The sequence below is a fragment of the Leguminivora glycinivorella genome, chromosome 18, assembly GCF_023078275.1.
Source record: "Leguminivora glycinivorella isolate SPB_JAAS2020 chromosome 18, LegGlyc_1.1, whole genome shotgun sequence".
Taxonomy (NCBI): domain Eukaryota; kingdom Metazoa; phylum Arthropoda; class Insecta; order Lepidoptera; family Tortricidae; genus Leguminivora; species Leguminivora glycinivorella.
In genome coordinates, this window is record NC_062988.1 from 6778488 (window position 1) to 6806413 (window position 27926).

The 27926-nt window shown below is 35.9% G+C and overlaps 2 protein-coding genes across 7 annotated transcripts in view; both read left to right on the plus strand.

Moving 5' to 3' along the window:
• LOC125235989 (AF4/FMR2 family member 3) overlaps nucleotides 1-27926 on the plus strand; it is a 412908-nt gene that overhangs the window by 288895 nt on the left and 96087 nt on the right. For all 5 annotated transcript variants that reach the window (XM_048142664.1, XM_048142665.1, XM_048142660.1 and 2 more), the window contains one exon: nucleotides 26814-26902. In XM_048142664.1, the coding sequence (XP_047998621.1) occupies nucleotides 26814-26902 (89 nt within the window). The remainder of the gene's footprint in view (nucleotides 1-26813; nucleotides 26903-27926) is intronic.
• On the plus strand, nucleotides 10896-15201 carry LOC125235990 (uncharacterized protein K02A2.6-like). Of its 2 annotated transcripts, none has more exons than XM_048142666.1 (2): nucleotides 10896-12144; nucleotides 12521-15201. In XM_048142666.1, the coding sequence occupies exon 2, from the start codon at nucleotides 13042-13044 to the stop codon at nucleotides 15094-15096; it is 2055 nt and encodes a 684-aa protein (XP_047998623.1). In that variant the 5' UTR covers nucleotides 10896-12144; nucleotides 12521-13041; the 3' UTR covers nucleotides 15097-15201. Both variants share the same exon structure in this region, with proteins under 2 accessions (XP_047998623.1, XP_047998624.1).

Below are 27926 nucleotides of genomic sequence, written 5' to 3' on the forward strand. Positions count from 1 at the left end.
AGATATTACAAATTATATGCATTATTTTTTAATAAGGTGTATGATTACGAAAGTATAAAAATCACCATTAATCAATTTCCCCTCTTTTTTGCTATCATTCGGACCTAATGCACCTTAATGCTAAGACCTACCTACTGAAACTGAAACGTAAAGATTCAATTATGTATTCATTGTTCCAGTCACTACATATAACTATAATTAAATATTAACCTTTACTTTTTGTATATGTGTCCATATATCACAATGTCTCTTGTTTGACCTATAAAAACATATGTTCATTGTAAAGTCTCATCATTGGTATCAGTGTGACACGACCAGCCATGTCATTAAAACGTGTTGAATGGGGTATTAGGAACTTAATGTTCGTGGTCTTGCCAGCAATCTGAATTAACAAAGTTTTAAAACTCATATAAAAGCTGACGGTCGTTTGCGTTGCAACAGGCCAACAGGGCTTTCAGCCGAGCACGACTATTTTCTATATATTTTTTTATTGTGACCAATTTACGAACAATAAGTTTTAAATGATTACTTTCACAACTGCGTCGAAATATAGAGACGTCAATAAAAATCAACAGCCTGCCCATCTGACCAGACAATGAAGCCAAACTACGTTAAATTTGAAAATTGCGTGATTATACCAATCATACATTGTGTATAGCAAAATAGTTTATCTAACCTTATTTTACTTTATAATAAAAAGAGGATAAATCCGACAGTCAAACAAACTGTTTTTTTCGACGTATGATTGTTACTTGTATAAGACTGATTACATTTATGTTAATAAATTAATAATAATAAAAAAATAAATAAAATAAAGGTCCTGACCCCAGGGTCCCAGAAAAGCCACCAGTAGGGAATTGGTTAAACACGCAAATGCACGCGCGAAATCGCGCATGGCTTACTCTTCGGCAGCCGCATAGCGTTTGGCATAAAACAACATTTAATATATAAATACAACCTCAAAGTTAAGTAATACGTCTCACACATCATGCACTAGTAATAGGGCTAGGGGATTGGTTAAACACGCGATTGCGCATATGCGCATGGCTTTCTCTACAGGAAGAGGAAGCGACGCGCGTGCTGTTATGCCATCCGCGGGGACTGGGCCATGGCAGACATGTGACGGTTATGTGTACAAGGTTTTACTATTGGTGTTTGAGGACCGGTTGCACCAAACCTTCTGTCTCCGTTATAGCGTTCGTTAAATTTTATTCTATGGGAAGTTTCATAGACGTCTGCTGCGTGACGATGATGTGTCTGCAGTGTCTGACAAATGTGGCTGATGCAACTGGCCCTAAATAGTTTAAAAGACTGTTAAAATTACCTTGATCTCGCTGTATCGCTATGAGGGTGCTGGGACCCACGGGCATATTAGGCCTATTCAATTTTGAGCTATAGATTTATCGGGATGTTTGTTTTTAACCCCCTATACAAAAACGACGGGGTGTTATGAGTTTGACGTGTCTGTCTGTCGGTTTGTCTGTTTGTCTGTCTGTCTGTCTGTGGCATCGTAGCTCCCGAACGGATGAACCGACTTAGATTTAGTTTTTTTTTTGTTTGAAAGCTTATAGTTAGTCAGGAGTGTTGTTAGCCATGTTTCATGAAAATCGGTCCACTGTGTCAGGGTTTTTTTTTTCAAAATTTAAATTTTGTGGTTAGGTTATATTTTAAGCAGTAGGTATCTACCTTAATTTAGAACTTTAGTACGTCGGTAGAACAAACCCTCTATTAACCAATTATTCTCGGCGCTATTTTTTTTGTCACAGTAGGCGTGTATTCTGTACATGACATGCCAAACCAGAAAAACACGTACTGCCATTGAATTCTAAACTTTTATCCAATAAATTACCACAAATCCTGCCCTCGCGAAATCGCCATTATTCCGTGTAATATATCATGTTTGCAATCCTTTAGCCATGTTCCATCGTTTACTGACCAAACCTAATCTCTAACACATAGGAATAAGTTCTACAATAAGTTAGTTATTTCAGTGTGTTTCTGTTAGAACGTGGTGCCGCTATACAAACTTCGCGCTGACCCCTGTACCCCCTTGTTGACATATTGGGAAAGCGAGCGATAGAAAAATCCTTACCCGATACATTGCAACTTATCATGAAATATCGTTGAAATGTCACTTGTGTTTCTGTTGCTCTTTGTTAATCGATTATGTCGTGATCATTATTTCGCTTTTAAGGTTAGATTACAATTGATTCTGAAGCAGGCCTACGACACTCGCTCGCGGTCGCGCGTTAAGGGTGCTTTCAAAAAAAACGTCAAAAGAATGTAAAATTGATAGTTTTACAAATACTGCTATCCAATAGATTTATTTAATTCAAGTTTCAGTTCATCTCTTGATTTTTATGAACAATTTTTGAAAACTAACTCACTAAATTAATTATGATTTTTTTTCTAATGCACGTTTAGAAAAACTCACGTATAGAGCTGAATTAGTCGGTAAAATTTTGACAATTTTGAATACCAGGTAAATTTATAATTCGCGCCTACAATCTTCTCAGACTACATTTTTATGGTTTTGAAAAAGAGTAAACGAGTTAAGACGAATTCAATTTTTTTCAGAAATTACCTAAAATTAAGTGACCTTTGAAAATTTATCACATCTAATTTTTGTACTTAATTAATCTGCAGTTTTTACGTAGTAACTTATTAGTATTAGTTAAAAAACTTTTGGACATTTTCTCGTAGGTAATCGTTTTGATATATATTTGTAAACGGGCAAGTGAAGGATCTGCACGTTAGTAACTTATCAATAATCTGTGTCTGAATAAAATACTTTTACGTAGTAAATTAGTATTACCTAATATTATGCATATTTGTGTATCTAAAATTATGCATATTTGTGTATCTAAAAGCGTACTGGCGAAATACGTACTATTTGATTCTTGAATTAAAATTGACGCGAGAAACGACGATCCGAATGACAGTATTGATAGTTCGCCAGTACGCTTTTGGATACACAAATTTGCATAATAGAGGTCTTTACAGTATTTTATTACTTAGATGTTACATTTCTTAATAAAAAAGTGTTATCTAGTACCAACAAAAGAGGCGTAAAATATTTGACATTGACAGTTCCGTCCTACAAAAATTAACTAACAGAAATCATCATTCCCGCGCCACGTATAGGCCTTTAAGTTTGAGTCCAATCAAGTTTTAAAAAGTTATTTAATCAAAATTTACATAAATTAAACTAGAAATAACTTTGTTCTTACTTAATCTAATTGACACAAAATTTAATCAAAGTATTAACTTAAACAAAACTTTTTAAGGTTCCATTTAAACAGTAATTTCATAAGAAGGTCTTATATTATAAATGGGAAAGTGTGTGTGTCTGTTTGTTTATCCGTCTTTCACGGCAAAACGGAGCGACGAATTGACATGATTTTTTAAGTGAAGATAGTTGAAGGGATGGAGAGTGACATAGGCTACTTTTTGTCTCCTTCTAACCCCCCACTTCCCTAAAATGGGGTTTGGAAGTTTGTATGGAGCATTCCGCAATTTTCGAATTTTGCGAGCGAAGACGCGGCCAAAAGATAGTGATAGTTATAAACGCAAAAGGGATTAAAGTTTTGAAAGCTGTTTACTTGGAAATTGGCGTGTGAAATGTTAGCGGAGTGTCGTGTTAGCACACAGTCTACCCCTGTCAGTGTAACAAAGGCTTAAGCTTAAGCCCGTCATTTGGATATCTACTATCATATTTGAACTATTTTGAATTATGTTTAGTGAAGCCAGAAAAACAGTAACTAATAGTAAAGCAACATAGATTATATACCCCAACAAGGTTCATGTTGATTATTTGCCGTAAAAAACCTCTTGTAAGACCTTATCTAACATTATGTAACATAATTATAAATGTATTATATGAATTATTTTCATGACTATCGCGAAACCGAAACTTTATGTAACATATTATTTTTATATGCCATATTTTCTCTACGATTTGATTTAATGACATTTTAATGGCAGATCTTGCCATGTTTTGACATGAAATTCGTAGGTTTTTTTTTTGTATAACCAATAGTTACATGCGCCGATGACATTATTTAGGTAGATAGCCTTTCCATTTTTAATAAGTCGGTTTTGCCGTTGCAAATCTTTCACGATAAAAGACTAAGTATTCCAAATATCTTATTCAGTTACTCAGCCAAAGTGAAATTCGGACTAGTACCGATTTACTTAAGCGCCCCGAGTTTATAAAACACCAGTGGCAGCTGCGTCCGTAGATGCCTCTTTGATGGCGGTTGCATACGACTCCGTTCTGTGCAAGTCGGACCGGCGCGGTGGCGTTGTTCTAATCGCTGACGAGTCTAAGTCCTAACAAACCAGACTTAAATGCTCGTACAAATTATACAGCTGATTGGAATTGAATAGAATAGAATATCATCATCAATAACACTTGAGATAAATGAAGTTCCACGAAATGGACTCATCTCAGCGTCTGGTGACTTCCAACGCTGGTCTTCCGATGAGACCTGTGTGCGTAGCCGTATGCTCAAACGCTTCAAACCGTGAGCGAATCGAGAGCGAATCGTAAACGAATCGTGAACGAATCGTGAACGAATCGTGAGCGAATCGTGAAGCGTTTGGGCATTCGGCTATGCACACTGGAAATCGCTCTGAATTGTTGTACTCGTTACTTCGATTCAATGATTCAACCGCGTGTATCCGTGTGTAAGTCAATTGATATGTACTTATCTACGGCTACTTATGATCTGCAACTCTCAACCTATATTGTTAAATGAAATGCGGGATTTTTTAAGTTTCATATTTTACGACATCCAACTTTACGACTTCGTCCAAAAGATTTTAGAATCCAACTTATTTTAGTGCATATAGCAGCAAAAATTCTGCTTAGAACAATGGAATCAGTATTGCCTGCCAGTGCCAGCTGGTGATAACAGTTGTGTAATTTATTGTTTTTTTTTTATATTTTCCCTTTATAAACTCCGGTGGCTTTGTTAATGACACTTAGGTATAACACTAAAGTAATCAAATACGATATGTCAATAGAACGCATCGCATGGCTTTTCTGTCTCCTAAAATACCCTGACAATAACTAAAATCTTATTTGATATTAGGGCATTTTCAGAATTTGGGTCCCCCCAATTGGCGTAAGTTGTTAACAAAAACAAAAATTAACTAGCTGTCAGTTTTGTGACGGCAATGAAGCATAAAATCTGCCTAAAAATTTACTTTTTTCACATTCTGAATGTAGATTATGGCTTAATATGTATGTACCTAATTCACACAAAAACAATATTTTTATAAAAATATCATACTTAATTATCGTCACAAAACTGACAGTGAGTTAATTTCTGTTAACGACTTACGCTAATTGGGGAGTCCGAAATTCTGAAAATGCCGTATAAACCTTGTAAACATGTATTATTCAATGTATTAATTGCAATTTTCAAAATAAATACAATTAAAAAAATAAAACTAAACCCAAAACCCATCCAATAAAACCAAAATAGATCGTGATCAGCAGCGCAGGCTTCGTCAATTTATTAATCAATATTTTTTTGTATAATAGGTACGGCTGCGCAAGGCGTGCTAAACCTTTTCTTTCGTTTCATCACATGAGGGACGATTATGATAGGGGAAGCAGCGAGGGTGATGACTCTTACTTTGTATCGATTATTAATTTAACTACCTACTATTATTGTTTATAAATTTAATGGTAACTTGTTTTTGCCTAAATTATATCGAAGTACAACATAGTAAAGAAGAATATGGTAGGGTGTCTTTTGGCGTTAAGTCCGCCATTTGTACATTATTCTGTATATTTTGTACAATAAAGTTTAAATAAATAAATAATAAAATTATACTTGTATATGACATATTAGACTTCATCGTCTCTACGGTGCGCGGCGTATGTTTAGCCCCGAACGAGTAAATATCTAATAACTCAATAAGGATCTCATAGAATTCTAATCATTTAAAATTTTGTTATACTATAGAAGAAAATTGTTCTATCTACGCCTACGTTTAACTCTTGTACAAATCCGTTATCCCCAGTTGTGTCACTCATTCATATGACAATATAGCAAAACGAGGAAAATAATATAACGCGATGTGCCTACACCCTTAAACGTGGTGGAGCAGACCTGTTAGAATTAATGTGTGTGGCCTCCCCTTCTCAACGCAGTTTATATTCTAAAGATCATAAGAACATTACAAATATCCTTGTATATATGACGTTTTGGAAATGAGCATAAGACCTTTTGTGGAGCTATTAGGTGTGTATGATTCCGGAAAAGTGGTGCTCGTATCCAAATGAGCGTATGTATATTATTGTCTAACCATTCTTATGCTTTTTATGTTGTGGTTGAGGAGCGAGAGAGCATTTGATTATAGAAAAGGTTATAATAATTACGAACCTATAGATTTTTTCTAATTTTTACACTGGTATCTGTATAGCAGTGGCGGCTGGTGAAAATTTCTGCTGGGCAACACCAAAGGAAAAACCTTAACATTATTAGGTACTTTACTAGTAATCAATTGTAGGCAAGCCTGTGGGAATCGGCTTGTATGAACTATGGACCAGCCGCTGCAGCTATTTAGGGAAGACTTATGAAGTCTGAAAATTAATAAGTTAAAGACTAAAATGTTGCTTTGCTTTCTTTCGTGTAAAGGATAATATTTCATTGGGTTATCGTATAGAGTTTTTAACCGACTCTTATTAGCTTACAATTTCATTACACATATTTTTTGTAAAGCGTGATTTAGTGCTTGTTTAATTCTTTGACATTTATAGATACTGCCTATATCTGAAAAACGCATATTTTATGTATCAGACACGTTTTATGTTTTAATAATAGATGTCGAAATTTAAAACGTCTCAAAAACGTCGATATGAAAGTCGTTAGTAAATATTATCACTACTCTCAAGTACTCTTTCTTATTACATTTCATTTCAATCATAATGCAAGTCCATTCGCTCCATATGTGTACGTCTCTAGACGATATATTTGTATGCAGACAGCCACTAATGCCACTATACTCGCACGTTTAAATTTAATATACTGTGAATTACACGGGAATAAAGTGCAGTTTAATAATGCGCGCGAGCTGGCGGAATAATAATAATGTTTTTGTAAGTCGCCGTCATATATACCTCTATTAAACGGCTATGGTGCTCAAAATATCTGAACCACCTTCGCAATAGAAGGAGCCCCGTAGCCGAATGGGATTTCTGCGACGCGGAACGCCACCGAAACGCTGCAGAAATGTAGTCTCTCTCTCGCTCTGTCGTGCCAATACGCAAGAGCGATAGAGATAGATAGCTGCGAAAGAGATATTATCGTGAGCGTTTCGTGAGTGTTTGTGTATTCGGTTACGTACACTGTACAGATATCTGTGAGCACCTTTGCCGTATATCTGATGGGGGTACGTGATGAAAAATAGATGATATAGAATTGTGTTGATGAATATGAGACGCGTTTGAATGCACGTCTTTGTAGTTTATTGCGATTCTGTTGACCATCCATCTCACGTATCTTTATAGTTATAGTTAGAATTTAATGAGCTTTTTCGGTAATATTGTACCTCAGTTTTAAGTGTCAGAAAACACGACGATTCTATTTATTTTTGCGGTATTTACGCTACGTTTTATTTGAGAGACGATCCGGCAATATATCAACATTCTGGTACCTAAAATTAATTCTAAATTATATGTCGACATCAATTACTTATCAATAGCAGCCTAGTGTAGTTAGCTATTACTATTTATGCTAATGCATTTAACAAATTGTAAAACAAAATAGTGGAATGATTTGAATAGAGGAATGATTTGATAGGGTACGAAAAAAAAAGTCGTCTAACTTCGAAAGTCGCCTAAAAGTCACCAGTATTTACATCATGTCAAGGTTCCCCTTTCGTCGTTCGGTTCTTTGCCCGAGCATTTCTGTCATTCGGAATTACCCTAATGCACCTTATAAAATTTTGACTAAGGTTAACATTTTGAAGTATTTTTTTTGTTAAACTACGATTTATTTATGTTGTTGAGCACAAAGGATTCTCGTCCCATTTTGCATTGTACAATGGATATCCAATTTCCTTTACGTTGATAACTTAGGAGATGAACATTTATTAAAGGCTTTGTTTTGTTTCAAACATGTTTTATTTGTTTCTTTATTTTATAATATGTTTTAGAGTGCTATGTCAAGTTTCACAAGACTGAAACACATTTTTATTGAAGATAATCTAAATATTAAAGATTTGGCAGTTCGTAATTGATGTCTCCGCTTGCGAGAAAATAAAAATGCTACTATGAAAAGTCTATCGAATCTAAGACGACTTTTGGATGATAATTGCAATGCATTGCTTCTGCGATAGTCTTCATAATAAAATGAGTGAAATTCGAAGCCTCTTTGCGACAATTATCACTATTGTGTGTGTCACTGGTGCCATCGAAAAATATCATTTGAAGTGTCACTGTCGGGCCCTACGTTTTTTTACCCTACGTTTTTTGCGAAAGCTCCGATCGGCTCTATTTTAGATTGAACCCGTACCAATAGGCTACATACACTACGATTCAAATTAATATAAGTTCTAAATCATATCAATGGAAAATGTCAGGGTCGTAAATGAAGATTTGTTTAAAGAAACATCTTGACACAGATATCGTTTTGATCTCTTACAGACATGGTTTGATTCGAATACGTCAGATAACGTGGTACCCGCCATTTTCGGGTCGGCCAAAATGTGATTGTGTCGTGTGTACTCGTTACACGGGCCGGGTCTGTTTATGCAGTCGCCGTTCTGCATACAAAATGCACTGCGATGACGTTTCTATAACCATGCTACAGTATTGCACTTGCGAAACCACTATATGTTGAAACTCTGATCGCTTGTAGACGTTAAGGATATAAAAGTCACTTTATACTTGTCGCTTTGAATCAAACGCTCGCCTGCGCTTAGTAAAGTATAGGAAGAACAGTCTTACAAAGCTTCGAAGACAAAATGACGTAACAATCTACAATTTCTAATGAACTTACGTCGTTTTCATAGAAAGAGGGTAGCGTAGCTCTCGCTACAAACTCTCCCAACTTTAACGAATTTCTTGTACGTGAAATATTAAAACAACTGCGGTTATTGGGTATCGCTTTTTAATATTATGCAAAGTTATGCAAGTTCCATTGAGCTTCGTACTAAAGTTGCTTGTTTTATAAAGATTTTCTAACTTTGCTTCTAGTTTGTTCTTGCGGTTGTTATGTTAACCTTACACGATTACTTCCAGTGGCCATTCGTAATGAAAGTCGCGAAACTGCTAATTATGTGGCTAATATAAATTTTATTAAAAGCTTTTGTGACGGTAGTAAGTCGAGTTCATCTCATTTAAATTCGAAATAGATTTATAAATACCTAAATACTCATTAATTGTGGTAAGTTTTACAGATCTTGTTATTTTACTCTGAAAAAAAGACTTCTTTTGGTACCTCATCATTTTCTTGCCCTTATCGGTCACTTGGGGTCGGCGCAGCATGTCTTGCTCTTTCATACATCTCTGTCATCTCTCTCTTTAGGTACCTATTGAACATTTTTTTATCATGACATATAATAAATATAGTAAAAGAGCACATAAATATTATATATTTGCACTGAAATATTTGGTCCGCCGTTATTTGCCGGTTCAATATCCAATTATGAATAATTTATCGACTGTCGCCCGCTGCTGATGAATCAATTTATTTTATCACTTATATTATACTGGTCCACTTCAGACGAGTTCACATACAACTAATTGGTTTTTTTGTGCTGTTTACACGCTATTGGAATCCTTGTAGTACGCGACATTGTACAGGATAAACTAAATATTGACAGGAAAGGTCTGACTATTTTCTGTCTTGGGTTTTTATGTACTTATTTTAGTAGGTACACTTAACTAATCAATAATCACGGCTCAAGAAAATACAACGGACCAAGAAAAAAAATGATACTTACGGAAAAAATCATATTGGTTATAGTATACTTACTCTTGTCAATCACTTCAAGGTACTTAGTCACTTCGGCTACCATGTGGATATATGACATAGGTACCTGTTTGCCAACACTAAAGTTACTTATGTTACACTAGCCTAAATTTATAATTTTGTGCATACTTTTACACATAAGTGCTACCTATTAAGTGGAAACTTCATTGGCTTATGATCCACCTAAATGTACGATTTACTTATGTATTATATAATGCTGTTTGTTTTCCTTAATAAAGAAAATAAAATAAATAAACAAACATTAACATTAAAACATTAAAACAGCAATAATATTAAACCTAAAATACCTTATACTTATTAGGTCATTGTTATCGATGAAAGGTTTGCGTACCAGTCTTCCCTAGCATGCATGTCTGTTGGCTGTGAATTAAATATGACTTCGCTCAACCGGCGACTCTTTTGTTTAAGGAAAACAAATAAAACTCATGTATACCCATTAATATTATCTGTTCTGTAAGGCTAGATGGCCCGACGAGCCCGTCTGACAGCAAATATGCATTTTGAATGGCGAATGATGACGTGTCGCGAGATAAACTGAGCTGCGAACATTGAAATGGCATTAATATAAAAAAATATTTCAATAATGGCGCTCTAAAACAATAAAATATAATATTTTTATTCCCAACGCTTAGAACAATAAATAAATACGTTAAAACATGTCACAAATACGTGATCGAAAAGGTTTCCACTCCGCTTGGTGTCAAGGTGAATACCTTTTCACCTTGACGCTGCACGCTGGTCTTCCGTGGTAACTTATCCAAATAACGCTATGTACCTAATTGCAAATAAATAGAATCCGAGTGTAATTATTTCTATAAAATTAAATAGTTTTAATTCCGGATACCACATTGGCGACGAGGACTTTCGAATAGCGCGAGGCAACAAACAAATAAATCAGAAGAGCATAAAACAGGTCAGAAGTAAGAAATTAATTACTTAAAAGAATAAAATATATGTGTTTGTGATATTAAATGACGGTCGCAAACAAATTTTAAAGCTACCTACAAATTAAAAGGTAACTTGAATTTACATTCACGGATCGAACGTGAAATGAAACGTTATTATGACAGATGTCACTGCGGGTACTAAAGAAAATAAATTGACAGAAGCAAAAGACACCGATTCTCTCATAGAATTGATAAAACAAGGAAAAAGGAGTTTCATTTATAAATGTGGGAAAGATACTTTACTAAAAATAATATCTGAAGAGGGTTTGCAGTGCCCGACAAATCCAACGATTGATTCGTTACGCAAGGTATTAAGTAATTATTACCAAAACCAACCTAAAATCTCAAAACAAAAGACCATGACGAATTACGAACTAAAACCGTTTAACGGAGACAACTGGGATGTTTTCGAGCAGCAATTAGAATCATTAATACTTTTAAACGATGTGTCTGCTGACAAACAAGCCGCATTGCTTATTACAAAAATAACACCAAGTGTATTTGAAACATTACAAATTTTGTGTAAACCAAAAAAACCAACAACATTGACTTACAAAGAGTTATGTGAGAAATTACGAGAGAAATATACACAAACGAAAACACCACTGTTAGACAGAGCCGAGTTTAGACGTCGCAACCAACTACCTACTGAGTCAATTGAAGAGTATGTGTTAAACCTTCAAAAATTATCTCGCAAGTGCAATTTCAAGGATGAAGAAGACCAGATTAAAGAAAAACTGGTTGATGGAGTGTACTCCAAACTTGTCAAGTTTGAACTGATGAAGCAAACCACAACTAATTTAGGAGACTTGATTAACTTGGCGAAAACAGTAGAATCTGCATATAAACAAGTAAATGAAGAAGACACCAGCAACATATCATATGTTAAACCTAAAGCCAGAGCAGTGGGACAGAAGTTTACACCCTCCAAGAAGAATTATAATAATAATATGAAAAGTAAGTGTTTCTGCTGCGGGAAAGAAAACCACCTTAAAAAGGATTGCACACTGAAGACTAAATTTTGCTCGGAATGCGGTCAACAAGGCCATATATTTAAAATGTGCCCAAATAAGTATAGACAAACAAATGTTTTGAATGTAGCAAGTGAAGAAAATAAAGAGGACCAAGGATTAGAAGAAGAAAAAAATGTATGTGAAGAGTATGAAACCTATACATTTGACAGAGTAAGTAGAGTGCCGCCACATTTATTAGAGCTAACAATAGGACATGGACAAAAAGTGCAATTTGAAGTGGATACCGGTGCCGAAGTGTCAGTGATACCTCTGCTTTACCATAAAAAATATTTGAAAGAGTATCCTATGGAACAATCTAAAGCTATTTTTCGAAATTTCGATCAATCACAGTCTCAACCACTAGGAATTATTCGTAACATACCTGTTCAGTATAATAATATATACAGAGAATTAAATGTATTTGTTTCACATAACGGGACACCTTGTTTGATGGGTAGGGATTGGCTATATCAATTAAAAATGTGGCCCCCAAATTTTACAAATGTAGCATTCTGTGATTCTAATAAGTTGATAAAAAATGTTTCAGATGCCAAACAACTAATTGATCAGGAGTTCGCAGCAGTATTCAGCCCTGGGTGGGGCGCATTTAAAGGTGAAGCAATTTCTTTAAAATTAAAAAAAGATGCTGTACCAAAGTTTCTGCCTGTTCGACGTGTTCCATATGCACTTCGAGATAAGGTAAAACATGAAATTGACAGATTACAGAAAAATGGGCGCATAGTGCCTGTCGAACAGAGTCAGTGGGGTACACCGGTAGTACCAATAATAAAACCAGACGGCTCTGTAAGACTTTGTGGGGACTATAAAGTCACTTTAAACCCAAATTTAGAAATCGACCATTACCCTCTTCCACATGTGGAGGATATCTTTGAAACTTTAAAACAGGGAGAATACTACTGCGAGCTTGATCTTCGGGAAGCTTACTTACAAGCTGCTTTATCTGAGGAGAGTCAATTATTAACGACCATTGTAACAGAATTTGGAACATATAAGTACAAATATTTACCATATGGAGTTAATACTGGCCCTGGATCATTTCAAAGACTAATGTGTAAAAAACTTATAGGTATACCAAATACTATTGTATTTATTGATAACATTTACGTGGCAGGGAAAAGTTTACAAGAAACATATGAAACCCTTGTCAAAGTGCTTAATAGACTACAAGAAAGTAATTTCAAATTAAAACCTGAAAAATGTAAACTTTTCACAAGCCACATAGACGTGTTTGGATTTCGTATAGATAAAGAGGGAATGAGCCTCATAAAATCAAATATTGAGCCATTATTGAATGTGCCTGCACCAACTAACCTAACATTGCTAAAATCATTTTTAGGAAAAATAAATTATTACTCCCGATTTCTAAGAGATATGGCTAAGATTCTGAGTCCATTATATGAATGCACTAAATTAAATAAATTCAACTGGACAGCCGACTGTCAAAAATCATTTGACACAATTAAAAATAAATTAGCCTCCGCAGATAATTTAAGACATTTCAATCCAGACCTCCCAATAATTGTAACTGCTGATGCTTCAAATCATGGACTTGGTGCTGTGTTATCAAACCGGGACAAAAATGGTGTAGTCAGGCCCATAGCTTATGCAAGCAAAAAATTAAATACAACGGAACAAAAATATGCTGCCATAGACAGGGAGGCTATGGGAATTGTGTTTGCGGTCACTAAGTTTTATAATTATATTTATGGCCGACAATTTGAATTAGAAACAGACAGTTCTGCTCTAGTCAGGATTTTTGGACCAACAAAAGGTATACCAAAAATGGCCGCAAAGCGGTTACAACACTATGCCATATTTCTCTCAGCTTTCAATTATAAAATTAAACACATTAAAACTAACAATAATCCAGCAGACTATTTGTCCAGAAATCCTGACAATACAGAATGTACCAGCCAACATGTAAACCCAATTAATAAAGTTGATAATTTGATACATGTATTGTATACAAATAGCTCTGAAATAGACTATTTAAATTTTAAAGTTATAGAAGAAAATACACAAAAAGATGTACTATTAAGTAAAGTAATTGAATATTGTACAACAGGTTGGCCAAATAAAATTTTAATTATGTCAGAACTTCTACCATTTTATAATAGAAAGGATGAAATTAGTGTGGATCAGGGTTGTTTACTTTGGGGACATAGAGTAATAATTCCAGAAATAAATCAAAAAGCTGTATTAAAAAGTTTACACAAAACACATTTTGGTATTGTTCGTATGAAAGAAATTGCTCGCTCTTATTTTTGGTGGCCAAAATTAAATTCAGAAATTGAAAGTATTGGAAAATCATGTATCATATGTTTAACAAACCATAAAAACCCCATGAAATCTCCACAGCCATGGCCAACACCACCTACAGCTTGGTATAGAATTCATGCGGATTTTTTGGGACCATTTTATAATAAAATGTATTTAATAATTATAGATAGCTATAGTAAATGGCCCGAGGCTTTCGAAATGTCAAACATGACAGCAACTAAAACAATGGATGTACTAGATAAGCTATTCAGTCGGTTTGGATATCCGGACCAGCTGGTCACAGATAACCAAACTACTTTCACAAGTACGGAATTTAAGAGCTATTGTAAGGAACATAACATTAAACAAATATTTTCACCACCTTACCATCCAGCGACGAACGGAGCCGCAGAAAATTTTGTACACACTTTCAAGGCCGCGGTGACCAAAATAAGAGAAAATGGATGCAGTATTAACTCTGCAATCAATTTATTTCTATTTGATTATAGAACCACACCGCATAGAACAACAGGTGAGACTCCGGCTTGTTTGTTGCTGGGGAGAGAATTAAGAAATAGATTTAGCTGTCTTAAACCTCCACCTATATTGGAAGATGTATCTGAAAGGGAGGGGAGAAAGGCAGGTAAAAGAAAAGTTAATTTTATAGTAGGTCAAAAAGTAATGGTGAGAGACTATAGAAAAGGTTATAAACCTTGGATAGTAGGCACGATAGTGTCAGATTCTGTCCCGGATTTAACGTATATAATTGAGGTTCAAGGTATGCGGTGGAAACGTCATATTGATCAAATGGTGTATTGCAATGAGGACGTAGATAATAATTAGAGTTAAGTTTGTATCGTAGGCCAAGTCTAACTTGCATTTATTTATAAATGATGCCAAGATATGTGTGCTTAGGTTAACTGTAGTTTCTGTACAGTTATAATGGGATTCTCCAATCATCCTATATGATGTATCTAAACTTAAGTAAAACTAGATTAGTTTTAGGATAAGTCCGGGAGAGTGTAGTATGTGTGAATCGGAACGCTCTCTTCTGCTTTGTCAGCCCTTTAATTCCGGATACCACACTGCACTGCGAGTAATAATGTCAAACCATGACCATTTCTACCATGGTTCAAATGTAGCTTTAGGAATTACTGAATTTTGAGTTGTGTGATTTTTCTCTCACTATTATTTACTAACATTTGCGTGATTTTTCTCTCACTATTAAGTATTTACTAACATTTTTAGGGTTTTTATTTTCTACCGTGTGGTGACGGGCTAAGAATTTCACCACCCCTTTTCTTCCTGTGGGTGTCGTAGAAGTCAACTATGGAATATTGGTTAAATTGTGGGGTAGGCGAGAGGCTGGCAACATGTCACTGCAATGTCACAGTTTCGTTTTCTTTCAACCCCTTTTGTCAAAAGTGGCACTGAAACTTGAGTAGTTTCATGTGCTCTGCCTATCCCTTTATAGGATACAGGCGTGATTGTATGTATGTATGTTTTTACCAAATTACAGTCAAGGTATTAAATATCAGCATGGGCGATATGTTTAAAATATGCCCTAATAGGTATATGAGCAATAATAATTTTTGGCAAGCTGTACCTACGTGACGATGATGAAGATTTTTATTTGTACCTAAAGCACATTAAAAATTACCAAAGCTTTAATGTGCCGATTTTATGATTTCTTTCATTTGTGATATAAGCATGCAAATCGCACCTCTAATAAAGGGTATTGTGACCATGACGGATTTAATACTCTCATTGCAATAACCATAAAACGATGCACTTACGAGCGGTCGTAAAGACTTCCTTTTGAGTGAAGGAGACATCCTCGCGAATGAGTAATATGACCTCGTCGCGGACTTAATGTAGACGGAAAAGTTTGCAAGTGAATCTGACAGATATATCTGGCGCCAAGGTGATCAAAAATAGCTGGACATGCACGTTAATGTCTTAGGTTAGGTTATGTATGGTCTTTGTTCAAATATTTGTGGACACCGTCACCATTCTGGTGTATCGGAAGGAGACTGTACCCATGTCCATCTTATAATCTTTTTTGGATCATAGCCCTAGGGCTAGAGTTGGCGTATTAGTTTTTTTATCATTCTCCCTTGAGGTCCTTACCTTTTATATATCTTCAGGTCTATCACAGTTTGCGTTCTCGAACGTGAGTCCATCTAGCGCGACTTTCAACTATGGACTCGGACGCGAAAGCGCAAGTTGTGATAAACTGTTCACTAGATAAAGACTCTGGTACAAAGTTAGAGCATTTACTCGATCTTGACATTGGCCGCTTGTCCTTACGGCGATCCGATGACTCCGATGTGCGAACGGGATGTCGCTACTTACAGTACTTACGTCCATATGGTCATCTCTCTCCAGAACTGCTTATGGATCCGCATAAATTTTAAAAGTGTTGGGCTTATTTTAACTTCAATACTTCTAAAATTGTAAACTTCTGTATTATTTCATTCATTCGTATTAAAAAAACTTCAATCCACTTCTAAAATTATATCTGGAATTTGATAACAAAGTATGTAGATCGAATCTGTCAGTTTCAAAACTGACGTTTCTTGAGTCACTTTTGAAACATGGACAAAGCATACAGATTAAGACGATACGATACTGGTCAATTCTTCATACAAACGCTCTCGACTATTTCCTCCGGACGCCTAGTTTTTTATTTCCGAAGATGTAGATGGGCCCCCAAAAAAGCGATTTTTCAACACAGATTATTATTATTTTTATCTGTGTCGGACCGTTTTGATTTTATTTTAAAAGAAGCAAGAGCCAATCAAAAATTTCTAAAAACGGCCTTTTTCAATATGGCTCAAAAAAGGTGTGATACTCAAGACCGGTAACAATTAGCCAAAAAATCTAAACGCTCCGACACAGATTATTTCATTGTTATTCAGAGTCTCAAATTTCGTTCCGTTTAAATAAGTTTTGAAGGAGGAAACAGGCGAGAGCGGATTTCGCTTTTAAAGATTTTTTCGCAATATCTTTTAACTGAGTTGTTCTTAATGGACATATTTTTTTCGATAAATCAAGTTAATAACACTAGTATATTTAACTGAAATTCCCAAATTGAAAGGGGGGCTCCTTTCCATTTTAGCATTTTCGCTCCCGTAGCGTCTTAATATGTACAGGATATTTGTCATATTGAGCAACTTTTAGTATAAGTTCAACCCCGACCTTGACCTTGACGTTTTCTATGCGTGAGTAACATATTTTTCGCGATTTTGGTTTCATATTCATATCTAGATCAAAATTTGGACGTATACTAAAACTAGAAAGAGGTTGCGTGTGCGCACGTGTCAACGAACGCAGGTGCGCGCGCATTGGCCGGCGGCGGCCATTGTTGCGCGGGACACGCCCCGAGGATATGCCACCCCGTGTGGTTGGTTTAATTGGTCGTAATTACTCTTGGAAACTGTTTGTTAATGAGGACAAAGGGTTCTATATTGAAGTATTATTTGTTATAACTACTTATAAGTTATTACGTTTAAGTGGAAACTTTACTAACAATATACCTACAATAACTAAGTTATAAATTATATTACATATTATACCTAAATTATAAACTGAAATAGATATTATTGTGTAAGTTGCCTTAATTGGAAGAGGTAATTGGACAGTGTTATGGAATAAGCGATCAAGCGACAGTTAGTTGAAATCGAGAAAATGAGCTAGAAAGATTTGAAATTTGAATCAGTTGTTGTAAGTTCATTTATAAAGCAAAAAAGTTAATTTTGACATTGAACCTATAAAAGTGTTCATAATTTAAATTGATAAAAAAAATAACACCATACCTATTCAAGTTTCGAAGTTATTAACGTTTTTCCGCTTGATTCTTTATTGAACTAATACGATGAGGTTAATTTATTTCGCCGTAGCGTACTATGAGACATATTTTGTCGCTTGATTCTTTAATGCAAATTGTTAGAGGTAAAGTGAATACTGGAATAAAATAAAATTCCATATATTTGAGTAAATTGTGCTATTGTAAATAAATTAACAACAATGTTTTCCTCCACAATGATTAGGACTAATCCGTCTAACAATTTAGTTTTGTTCTGCAATCAACTTTTTTTAATAAATGTCAAAAAAATCAGCATATATGGCAAAATTGGCATTGTAACTAATAATAATTCATTAGTACTAGCCAGGATTACACACATAAGATATTATGATATAACAAAACCTCTTGATACTTAGTTCTCATTAAGCGAAATATCCTGCAATTTCAAATATGTAACAACGAATTAAACGACACCAATAGGGCGGTTAAATCGATATTGCGTTTATAAATCATCAAAACTTTAAACCAAAACGAATTAATAACATCTTTATGGCGTTTAACTCGATTTTGCGATTTAAAATATACGCTTATTATAATTTGTAAAAGTAAATTTGGCGTTCAATTCGTTTTTACGTAACGACTTAGTACACAGGGCCATACAAATTTTAACGTGTCGCTTGATTCTACCCCTTAAAATAAGGCTGTAAGCATGATTTTTCAACAAAGAAATAATCAATACTATAGATTATCACATTTATATCCGAACTGCATTCATAACTTTTTTTTCGGATTTTGGCGCTTAGTTCGCTATTCCATAACACCGTCCAATTGGTCTTGGAAACTGTTAGCGCCTTCTGATAATAGGGGCTTATAGAAGTATTCGGACTAGTAGGTTTGTACTCTGCAGGTAAATGGCAGTTTTCTTGACGCGCTAAAAGTAGGTGTGTTTTTAAAGATATGTCTGACAAGGTCGACGTCTATTCATTGTCAGCACATCTACATATTTATTTATTTAAAAAAAAGCACATCTATGAATACATCAATCAAAAGATACTATAATCGAATTACATTACAATAAATGCTCGTACCTGTATCGATCAAACTTTCATTAAAATAAATTACAAAACTTACAACGTAATGCTACTCAAAGTTAAGATATTATGTTAAACTGTAGTATAAAATTATTGAACTGTGAATACGTCAACACAAAAGGCTTAGAAGAAGCTCACGGCAAACACTTTTATTATAAACTGGACTGTGTACCTTCCATTAATAAGTAAATGAATTCTTTGTTTACAAATTGATAAGGTTTTGATCCTGTTTCATGCGCAAGAAAAATTTCGAGATTTAAAATATCTATTCTCTCTCTGGGTTGAGGAAATTTCGATTACAAACTTATGTCATTTCTATTGTAAAGTTTTGGCTATTACGTACGCAAATTAAAGGGTCAAATTCAAATCCATTAAATATGTAAATCGGTTAAGTTCATGAAGGTGTGTTGTCACACAAATAATTGCCCTTACTGGGATTTGAACCTAGAACCATGGGCTTATCTAATCAGGCTAAGTCACTTGCCACTACGCCAACCAGTTAGACAATGTAACTATGTTCCTATAATATTTATTCAAGTAGAATCGGCTTGAAAAAGAAACCCAGACTGATTTAGTCGAGGTTACACGTGTTTTAATTTACACGTGGTGCGCGAAGGCTGTTCAAAGGTGTAGGAAAAATAAAGATGCCGGGGACTCCTCGCGGGATGCGAGTGGAATGATTGATGTTTGTGAACTTTTTAATGTCAAGGGTTAAGTATATTTCATTTTCCATTCGTACTGCTGAGCTTTATGGTACAGTTGTGTATGTAGTAGTTTTTATGATCTAGAGCAAGATAAGGTGTTTTTAAAGAAGATGGGCAGACATGGGCAACTGCTATCTGTGTTTCTTCGAACATCGAGGGGCCCAGACTCCAGACTGAGCGATGTATTCGAAGAGACCTACAGTCCGATACAAATATATCTATCAAAGTCAAAGATAAATTCAAAACTCTTACGGCCTGGCCATGACATTGGTCTAAGGCGACCGAAGAGTGAACAGTAAAAAAGTCGAAATAAAGCAACTGTTTCACTTTGATTAAAAAAATACAATATATTCCAGTATACCACGTAATATAAACATTAACTTTATCACACCCCCGCCTCACTTAAAAATTCCCCACTGTAAAGTTTATAAATTTAAAGTATAAAACAGGAATGCAAATTATTAAGTGCAGAAAAAACACTAACTCCTCGCTAAGTAAGAAGGCGGGCAGATAAACGTGCGACTGCAACTCAGACCTACCGCGAACCCACGTTCGGATTCTCATTCTCACCTCCTTGTCACACTTACGTGCGATTGTACAATTGTGACAGAGATAGAACATGTGGAAAGTGTTTCGCGGTAGGCCCTCAGTAACTCGTTATTATTTCTGCCGCAACACCGTTTTAATTAATGCTCGCATTATGCCCGCCTCTTGGACTTTACGGCGAAATGTCTCCATCGAGGATCTGATCGCTTTTAAACACAAGGTTGTGAATTTAATACAACTCTGTGCGTATGACGCTTGTTTTTGTAGCAGTTTTTGTACCCGTTTACATTGTATTTAAAAAAAGTCGAATCATATTATCGTCTGCTCTGACTTCGCTTGGCAACTAGACGATTATTGTACAAATGTTAGCCGTTTCATTACATTGTCAGTTATTGTGATGCAAAATTATTGTGGTCACCTTTTGTTTGTTTTTTTGTTACAGTCCTGTTATGTATTTTTTATTTCATTTTTCAATTCAAAGTCTAATAATAGTAATAAGCATTGAACTTTGATAGTTATTTTTATGTAGAATATACTGTGTTAAGTTAATCAATTGTATTATTTTTCATGTTACTATTAGACAACGCAATAATCAGCACGTTCTAAAAAAATTATAATTATTTAATTTTTATGTACAAACTAAGCAAAAACAATACATTAACAGATTATTCTACATCATCATCATCATCCTTGCGTTATCCCGGCATTTGCCATGGCTCATGGGAGCCTGGGGTCCGCTTTTGACAACTAATCCCAAGATTTGGCGTAGGCACTAGTTTTTACGAAAGCGACGATCTGACAATCCAACCCGAAGTAACTAGGCCTTATTGGAATTAGTCCGGTTTCCTCACGATGTTTAACAGATGATCTACATATTTTACAAAATCCTTGAAACTTCGCAAGTGGTTCTCTGATTTACCGAGAAAATAAGTCGGCCACAATTTTATGGGAACTTAAAGACGGCTCTCCATTGTCGGAGATAAAGTTAGTGGAATAGTGCCCGCTGTAAGTTAAACTGTAAAGCACTTTGAAATTATTTTAATAGAGATTTCAGTATTTCCTTTAGTTTGAGAATTAAATTTGAATAATGGGTATTTACTTATTTAAGTGAAGATAGGCTACGAGCTATGATTATAAAGCTTATACGCAGATTTTACATGTGATGTTGTCTGTGAGATAATGTGTACACCAGTGTTATGAAATTCGATAACCTATCCTACCTGCTATAGTTTTAGGACTTTCAGCAATAACTGCAATGAGAGAAAAAACAACTAGTTTTCATGTTCGTTCAAGAAGTTTTTTGGTTAAAATAGCGCCTTCGTGCTCTTTGGTTCAAACAACAACTTTTTGTTAAGTGTGTCTAGTTCGTTTTACAAGTTACTCGTCATTTGAATCAACAATATATTTGAATCAACAAGTCGATTTTATAAAAGCAACATGACACATATTGTTTTCAACATACGTTTGGCTGATTCAATCAAATATCTTTTTTCCCTCACTAGCTCGGAAACACGTGTTTTGTCCTTTAATACCAGCGGGTAAAAACGCAATTTATCCACTAGTGGCAGGGGCGGCTCACTCCGCGATTGTATCGCCGCGCTACAAGTACATGCTGGCGGCCGCGAGTTCGCGGCCTAATCAGGGGTGGCGCGCGTTCTCACGGAACGCACGTTCGCACTTTCTATTGTTACTTTACGTCGCGAGTTTTTTTAAGGTTCATATGCGATGTCCACGTGTGGAATGGCTAATAATGCATAGTTAAATAGACATCATGAATAAAATAGGACAATCTTACACAGATCTTATTGATTTAGTCCCACGGAAAAGTTCAATAACGCTTGTGATGCTAGGCTTAAACAAAAATATATAAATACTGTATATATACCTAGAAAGTACCCAAGACTTGAATATATAGTACCTATGACATTTTATCTGAGAATTAATTCGTTTTAATCCATAGGCAACCCTATCATCCGACGCTGCGCACGTGCGGCTCGTTTCTTTGTTAGAATTTTGTAGGCATTTAAAAAGGCGGCATTTGGTGAACATCAAAGCAGTGGGCCTTCTGTACTTGTACTATTATATATTCTGTGCTAGTGGGTAAAGTAATTTGACCTTGAATAAAGTCAAATTAACTGCTTAAAAATTGATAAAAGTAGGTGAATCTAATAATAAAGAGGATTTACCACCTGTGGAACTACTGGAAGCAGTGATAAACGCATTTTTTGCGTGGTAGTTTCCTCGCTATAGTGAGGGGAAAAGTTTTGTGTTACACTCGGGTGCAAATGTATTTTACTTCTCGTGTGTTAATTTCACACTCGGCGTTAAAATACAACTTTGCCCCCTTGTATAACAAATAACTATTAACAAGTTTGACCTTGTTGTTCAAACAAATTCGACTTGTATCATCAATATTGTGATTTATTCCATTTACTAAAATACTTTTGTTTCAAACGGATAAACCCGCAACAAGTCGAATTTCTTAAATTCATAATGCAAATTTCTCTCGGTGTAATATTATATTACCTATGTACGGCGTAGGTATTACGCGCGTGTAATATAATTAGTAATATGTGGAGTTTTTTTGAACTTTTCAATAGGTAAGTAATAAATGCATGATTGTAATTAATATACGTCCGCTTTCCCATCAAATATATGTCCGTCCAACAGTTTGTTTCTGCAATTAAAAAAAAAAAACAATGAAATTAAAAAGAAAATGCTAAAAAATATCTAAGTTGTCATACTGAGAATTAGTTTCTGTTTTATATTCATATAGTGTAATAGTGTAGTAATATAGTAAATTTACAAATATTGTATATTGTTTAATAATATAGTTAAAAAATATATCTGTTAGTAACCTAATAACTTAAGTCTTGTCTGAGCAATCACAAATGTTATTAGTTATAAGTGGAAACTGTTTTGGCTATGTATTACCTAAATTATCTCTTTTGCTGATGTAATGTTTGATGTAAGTTTGCTTGTTTGTTTCCCAAGTTTAAATAAAATAAAAAATAAAAAAAATATACACCTAAATTGACTGACAAAACACTACTGATCAAGACTGTGTAACATTATTCCTAAGCGCACTCAAGTAATTTAACTTTTATAAACCCACATCGACCGTCCGCTTTCCCATCAAATATACGCTTTATTATCCAAGCCAGACGATCACAATCCAAATATCATTGAGATCTGCCGGCTTAGCCGAAGGGACAATCAATGACGTTACGTGGCGATCGAAACACAGTCTGGCTCTGTCGCGCTACTTCACAAGAGCGATAGAGAGGACTACACTGATAGAAAAAACAACTAGATTCGATGTTCGTTTAACATTTTTTTTGGTTAAAATAGCGCCTAGTGCTCTTTGGTTCAAACTACAAATTTCATTTTATTAAGTGTAACTAGTACATTCTACACACACAACACACAATCACGCCTGCATCCCATGAAAGGGTAGGCAGAACACATGAAACAACTCAAGTTTCAGTTACATTCTACAAGTTTTATTTTATTTGAATCAATGCTTTATTTGAATCAACAAGTCGAATTTATAAAAGCAACATGACACATATTGTTTTAAACAAATGTTTGGCTGATTCAATCAATCTTTTAACAAGTTTGATCTTGTTATTCGTACAAATTGGACTTGTATTATCAATATTGTGATTTACCTATTCCGTTTACTACAATACTTTTGTTTCAAACGGATAAACCCGCAACAAGTCGAACTTGTTAAATTCACAATGCAAATTTCTCTCAGTGCAGTCTGGCTCTGTCGCGCCACTTCACGAGCGATAGGGAGGGCTAGTTACGAAGCGTTAGCGACTGTAACGTTGGCTAGGTACCCTGTAATGTAATCCTCGGTAATGTGAAATAGTAATTGGCCAATCACACGTGGTCAATTGAGCGTGTGGCTCGTGATTCCAGTGTCGATGATATTTTATCTGACTTGTTGAGTTGGAATGTGCATTTGCACTTGATTGGTTCAAAGTTGGAATTTTACATTCTGTTTGTGTATTTAGAAAAACGGAAAAAGAAAAAGAATTTATGATATTTCAGTGACAGGTTGGCAGACCATCGCCCACGCCACAAGTAAACTCCATATCCCACAGTCGACTTTTACAACACCCCCGGGAGGAATCGGGCAGTGAAATTCTTAACTCCTCACCTCATGGGTCCTACATGCAATCATCAGTTATGAGGAAATATTAAGACAAAAAAACTCGTCATCATCCTCCTTGCGTTTTCCCGGCATTTGCCACGGCTAAGGGAGGCTGGGGTCCGCTTTGACAACTAATCTCAAGATTCTGCGTAGGCACTAGTTTTTACGAAAGCGAAACTAAAACAACAAAATTAATAAACATTAAATATAATTTCCCAAAACCATAACAAACTTAAGTAAGTAGTTATAGAATCTACATGATTAACACTCATACAAGTTATCACATAAATTCCCTTTTACGACTCTTGAATGGGCTTTCAGCGAACCGGTAAAGAGCAAAATACCTTGATTTAAATTAAATCCAGAGGGCAAGGGTCTTACAAAACCCTACTTTTTTGCCTCGTGTTAGTAAGGAAGGATGTGTAAAATATCTGAAGAGGAACTGCCGATTAGAGTAAAACGTAGTCTGTTCTTATTATTATTAAAAAACGTCCTTATTATTGAAAATATTTGAGGGTAAGTAAAGTAACTGCCAAAAACTATTTCACGGTTTTGAGACATGTAAGGGATATAGGTAAGCGTGTTTGAATATTGAATAAAATATTGGAAAAATATTTCTACTTATAGTTAAGTAAGGAGATATTACCTTCGTTCGGCTTATAGGTACGTTCTGAACTAGTATGTCCCTATATCTACGTATACTTAATATAAATGTAATTGTAAGCATTAGCGCGAATGAACAGTTAGACATTTTTCATAAAAAAAAACTCCTTGAGAGTTTTATCAAAAAAAAATCAAGATTCAAAATAATATAACTCTACCACAATTAATTAGAGATGTATAAGGTCTCTAAATGTCGAATTACAACTAAAAGCTACACTTAAGACTATAAAATCAATCCCTATTACCTAACAGTTCAAATAGTAATTATAAAACAAATGAACGATCACCTCAACTAGAGTAGGCGAAGTCGCGAAATCATAGGGAACTTCGCCGCATATCTAAAGAGGGGGTATCGTGCCCCCTTCCCCGGGGGTGGGGGAATCTCGGCTAGGTGTTTAGCTGGTTTATGGAGATTGCGATCGGGACAAAGGAGTCCAAGTTACGGTGCCTAGATTGTGCGGTGATCCTGCCTTGAGTTATTGTGTTTTATGCTAATCTAGTGGAATGGTTGAATATGTTATTGGGTTTTAATCCGTGTTAGGATGAAGCATTCAGTTATAAATACTGAAATTATCCTCCATTATTGTCCGTCCGAATCGTCCGATATAATACTGATAATGATAAGACAACCGCAGTTGGATTCGATACAATGAGTTAGCGTGTTAATGACTTGGGATTTCCATTAGAGATGCAAGCGTCCCGCCCATAGGTTACATAGACGGTTTTATAACACTGTCGAGGCATTGATTTACGATTTCCGAGATTTCAAGACATTCATTATTTACAAATTGGTTTCAACTTCATCTCTGATGCTTCGAGGTTGGCGTTGTCGCACAGCTAAGAAGTCAACTTTAGTTAGTCTTTTCTCGAGACCACAACGACAATGTCGTTCTTAAAACACCGTAAGGAAAGTTTAAACATTAAGTTCTCTTTATATCCAATACGAATCACCGTTGTGGTGTCAAGATATCTATTTTCCTAAATATAAACAATTAAACTCATGTAGCGATCACCCTGGTGTCACATGCACATGCACAAAATTACCTCCATGTAGTCCCTGGAGCATCGCCCCATTTTGGAATAGAATCGTGATAAAAATGGAGATGCGTTAAATCTCACCACGAACGCCTACGGCGGACCACACATGTGTTCGACATGATAATTTAATGCGCACGACCTGTGGCTGCTCTAATAGGCTCTCTGACTCAAAGCTGGTCGAAGCGTAAGACTACAGCTTTACTTATTACATGCTTTGAAGCTCGTGTAGGTTATTAGACTATGTTATTAGAACACGCGTTTACGCGGCTTCTGTTTTACCAGTGTTGTGTTGATGGATTTCAAAGTAATCAGTTGCTGGAATAGGACCACGCTGTCCACGCTTAATTTTCATATACCAAGGTTTAGGCATATGCGTTTCTTATAAAATAGGTAAATATTTTAAGCACCTGTGTCTTGAGATTTGATCGCCCATAAAAAATCTTAAACGTGATGCGTGGAGGAGTTGCACTAATTGTTACAAACGAAAGATAGTTAAAATGAATGAGTTGAGTGAACATGTGTTGACTGATATTCTGTCTTGTCCGCAGGTCACCCATCGCGAAGGGAGAGCGAGTTCAAGAAGCCGTCGCACGCGCCGCAAAACGGGCGCGTTCACCACCGCCCCTACGTTCACAAGGTACGTCCATAACACAAAAACCCACTGACTAATCAGTTCAGCCACAATAAAGAGTACTATCGTACAGTATGGCCACTCCTGACCCCGGTGAAAGTGCCGCCCACTCTCGGTTACCTCACAGTTACCGCCTGTCAAAATGCGACCAGGCGACCTGTCTCACTCATACAAGCATGATACGCGTTCACCGACACGAGCTTAGACTGTGTGTGTAGGAACACGCCTTTTTCATATATTTGATCGTCATTGTCCGTGATGTGGTCAAGAGAGCGGGAGACAAATTGTGCATATGGCGTACAGTAACGCTCACTCGTACTAGCCGAGAGCTGATCGGCCGTTTTCGCGCGCTCTCGGTCGGATCACACGGATCGCTTTGCTGTCATTGTCACTCCTCGGCTCTTCGCCCCTTTCGCTCCCATTCGGTTGCGCGTGTGTGAGTGTGCTAAATGTACTAGAGAGCAGAATCATTTGGGAGTAGTTCGGTCTAGTACAGTGCAGGGAATCGTGTCTTTTGTACTATTAGTACATGTCGTACACAAGCCTACAAGGAATCGTTGATGCTACGTGGCGATTAAAACGCTGTCTGTCTCTGTCGCGGTACTGAAGAGCGTTAGAGAGATAAGAGAGAGCTAGCTACTAAATTCTTATAAGCTTAAGCGATTGTGGCCAGGTAACGGCAATAAAAGCATCTCACTTAGGACAGTTAGGACTCTTCTCTTCTTCTTCTTCGTCGAAACCTCTGAGGGTCGTGACCACCATAAGTCGCTGTACGTTGCAGTGCTCTCCACGCAGGCCGATCTTTTGCCTTCCTAAAGGATCCTGGAGCCCAACGCGTGTGACCTTCATTAATGTTAGGACTCTTAGGAGTATAACGGTGGTCCGAATGAGATTATGTTTTATCCTAACCAGTTGATACTTATAAGTTCAAGACCTGTAATCCTTTTTTTTTTATCGAAACAGTACAGTAGTGTTTTTCCATACAACAGTAAACAGCAGTGTACGTTCTCTATTGCAGTCTGAAAGCTTT

Coding starts and splice junctions, on each gene's coding strand:
- LOC125235990 (XM_048142666.1), top strand. CDS start 13,042: ATGTGTAAAAAACTTATAGGTATACCAAATACTATTGTATTTATTGAT.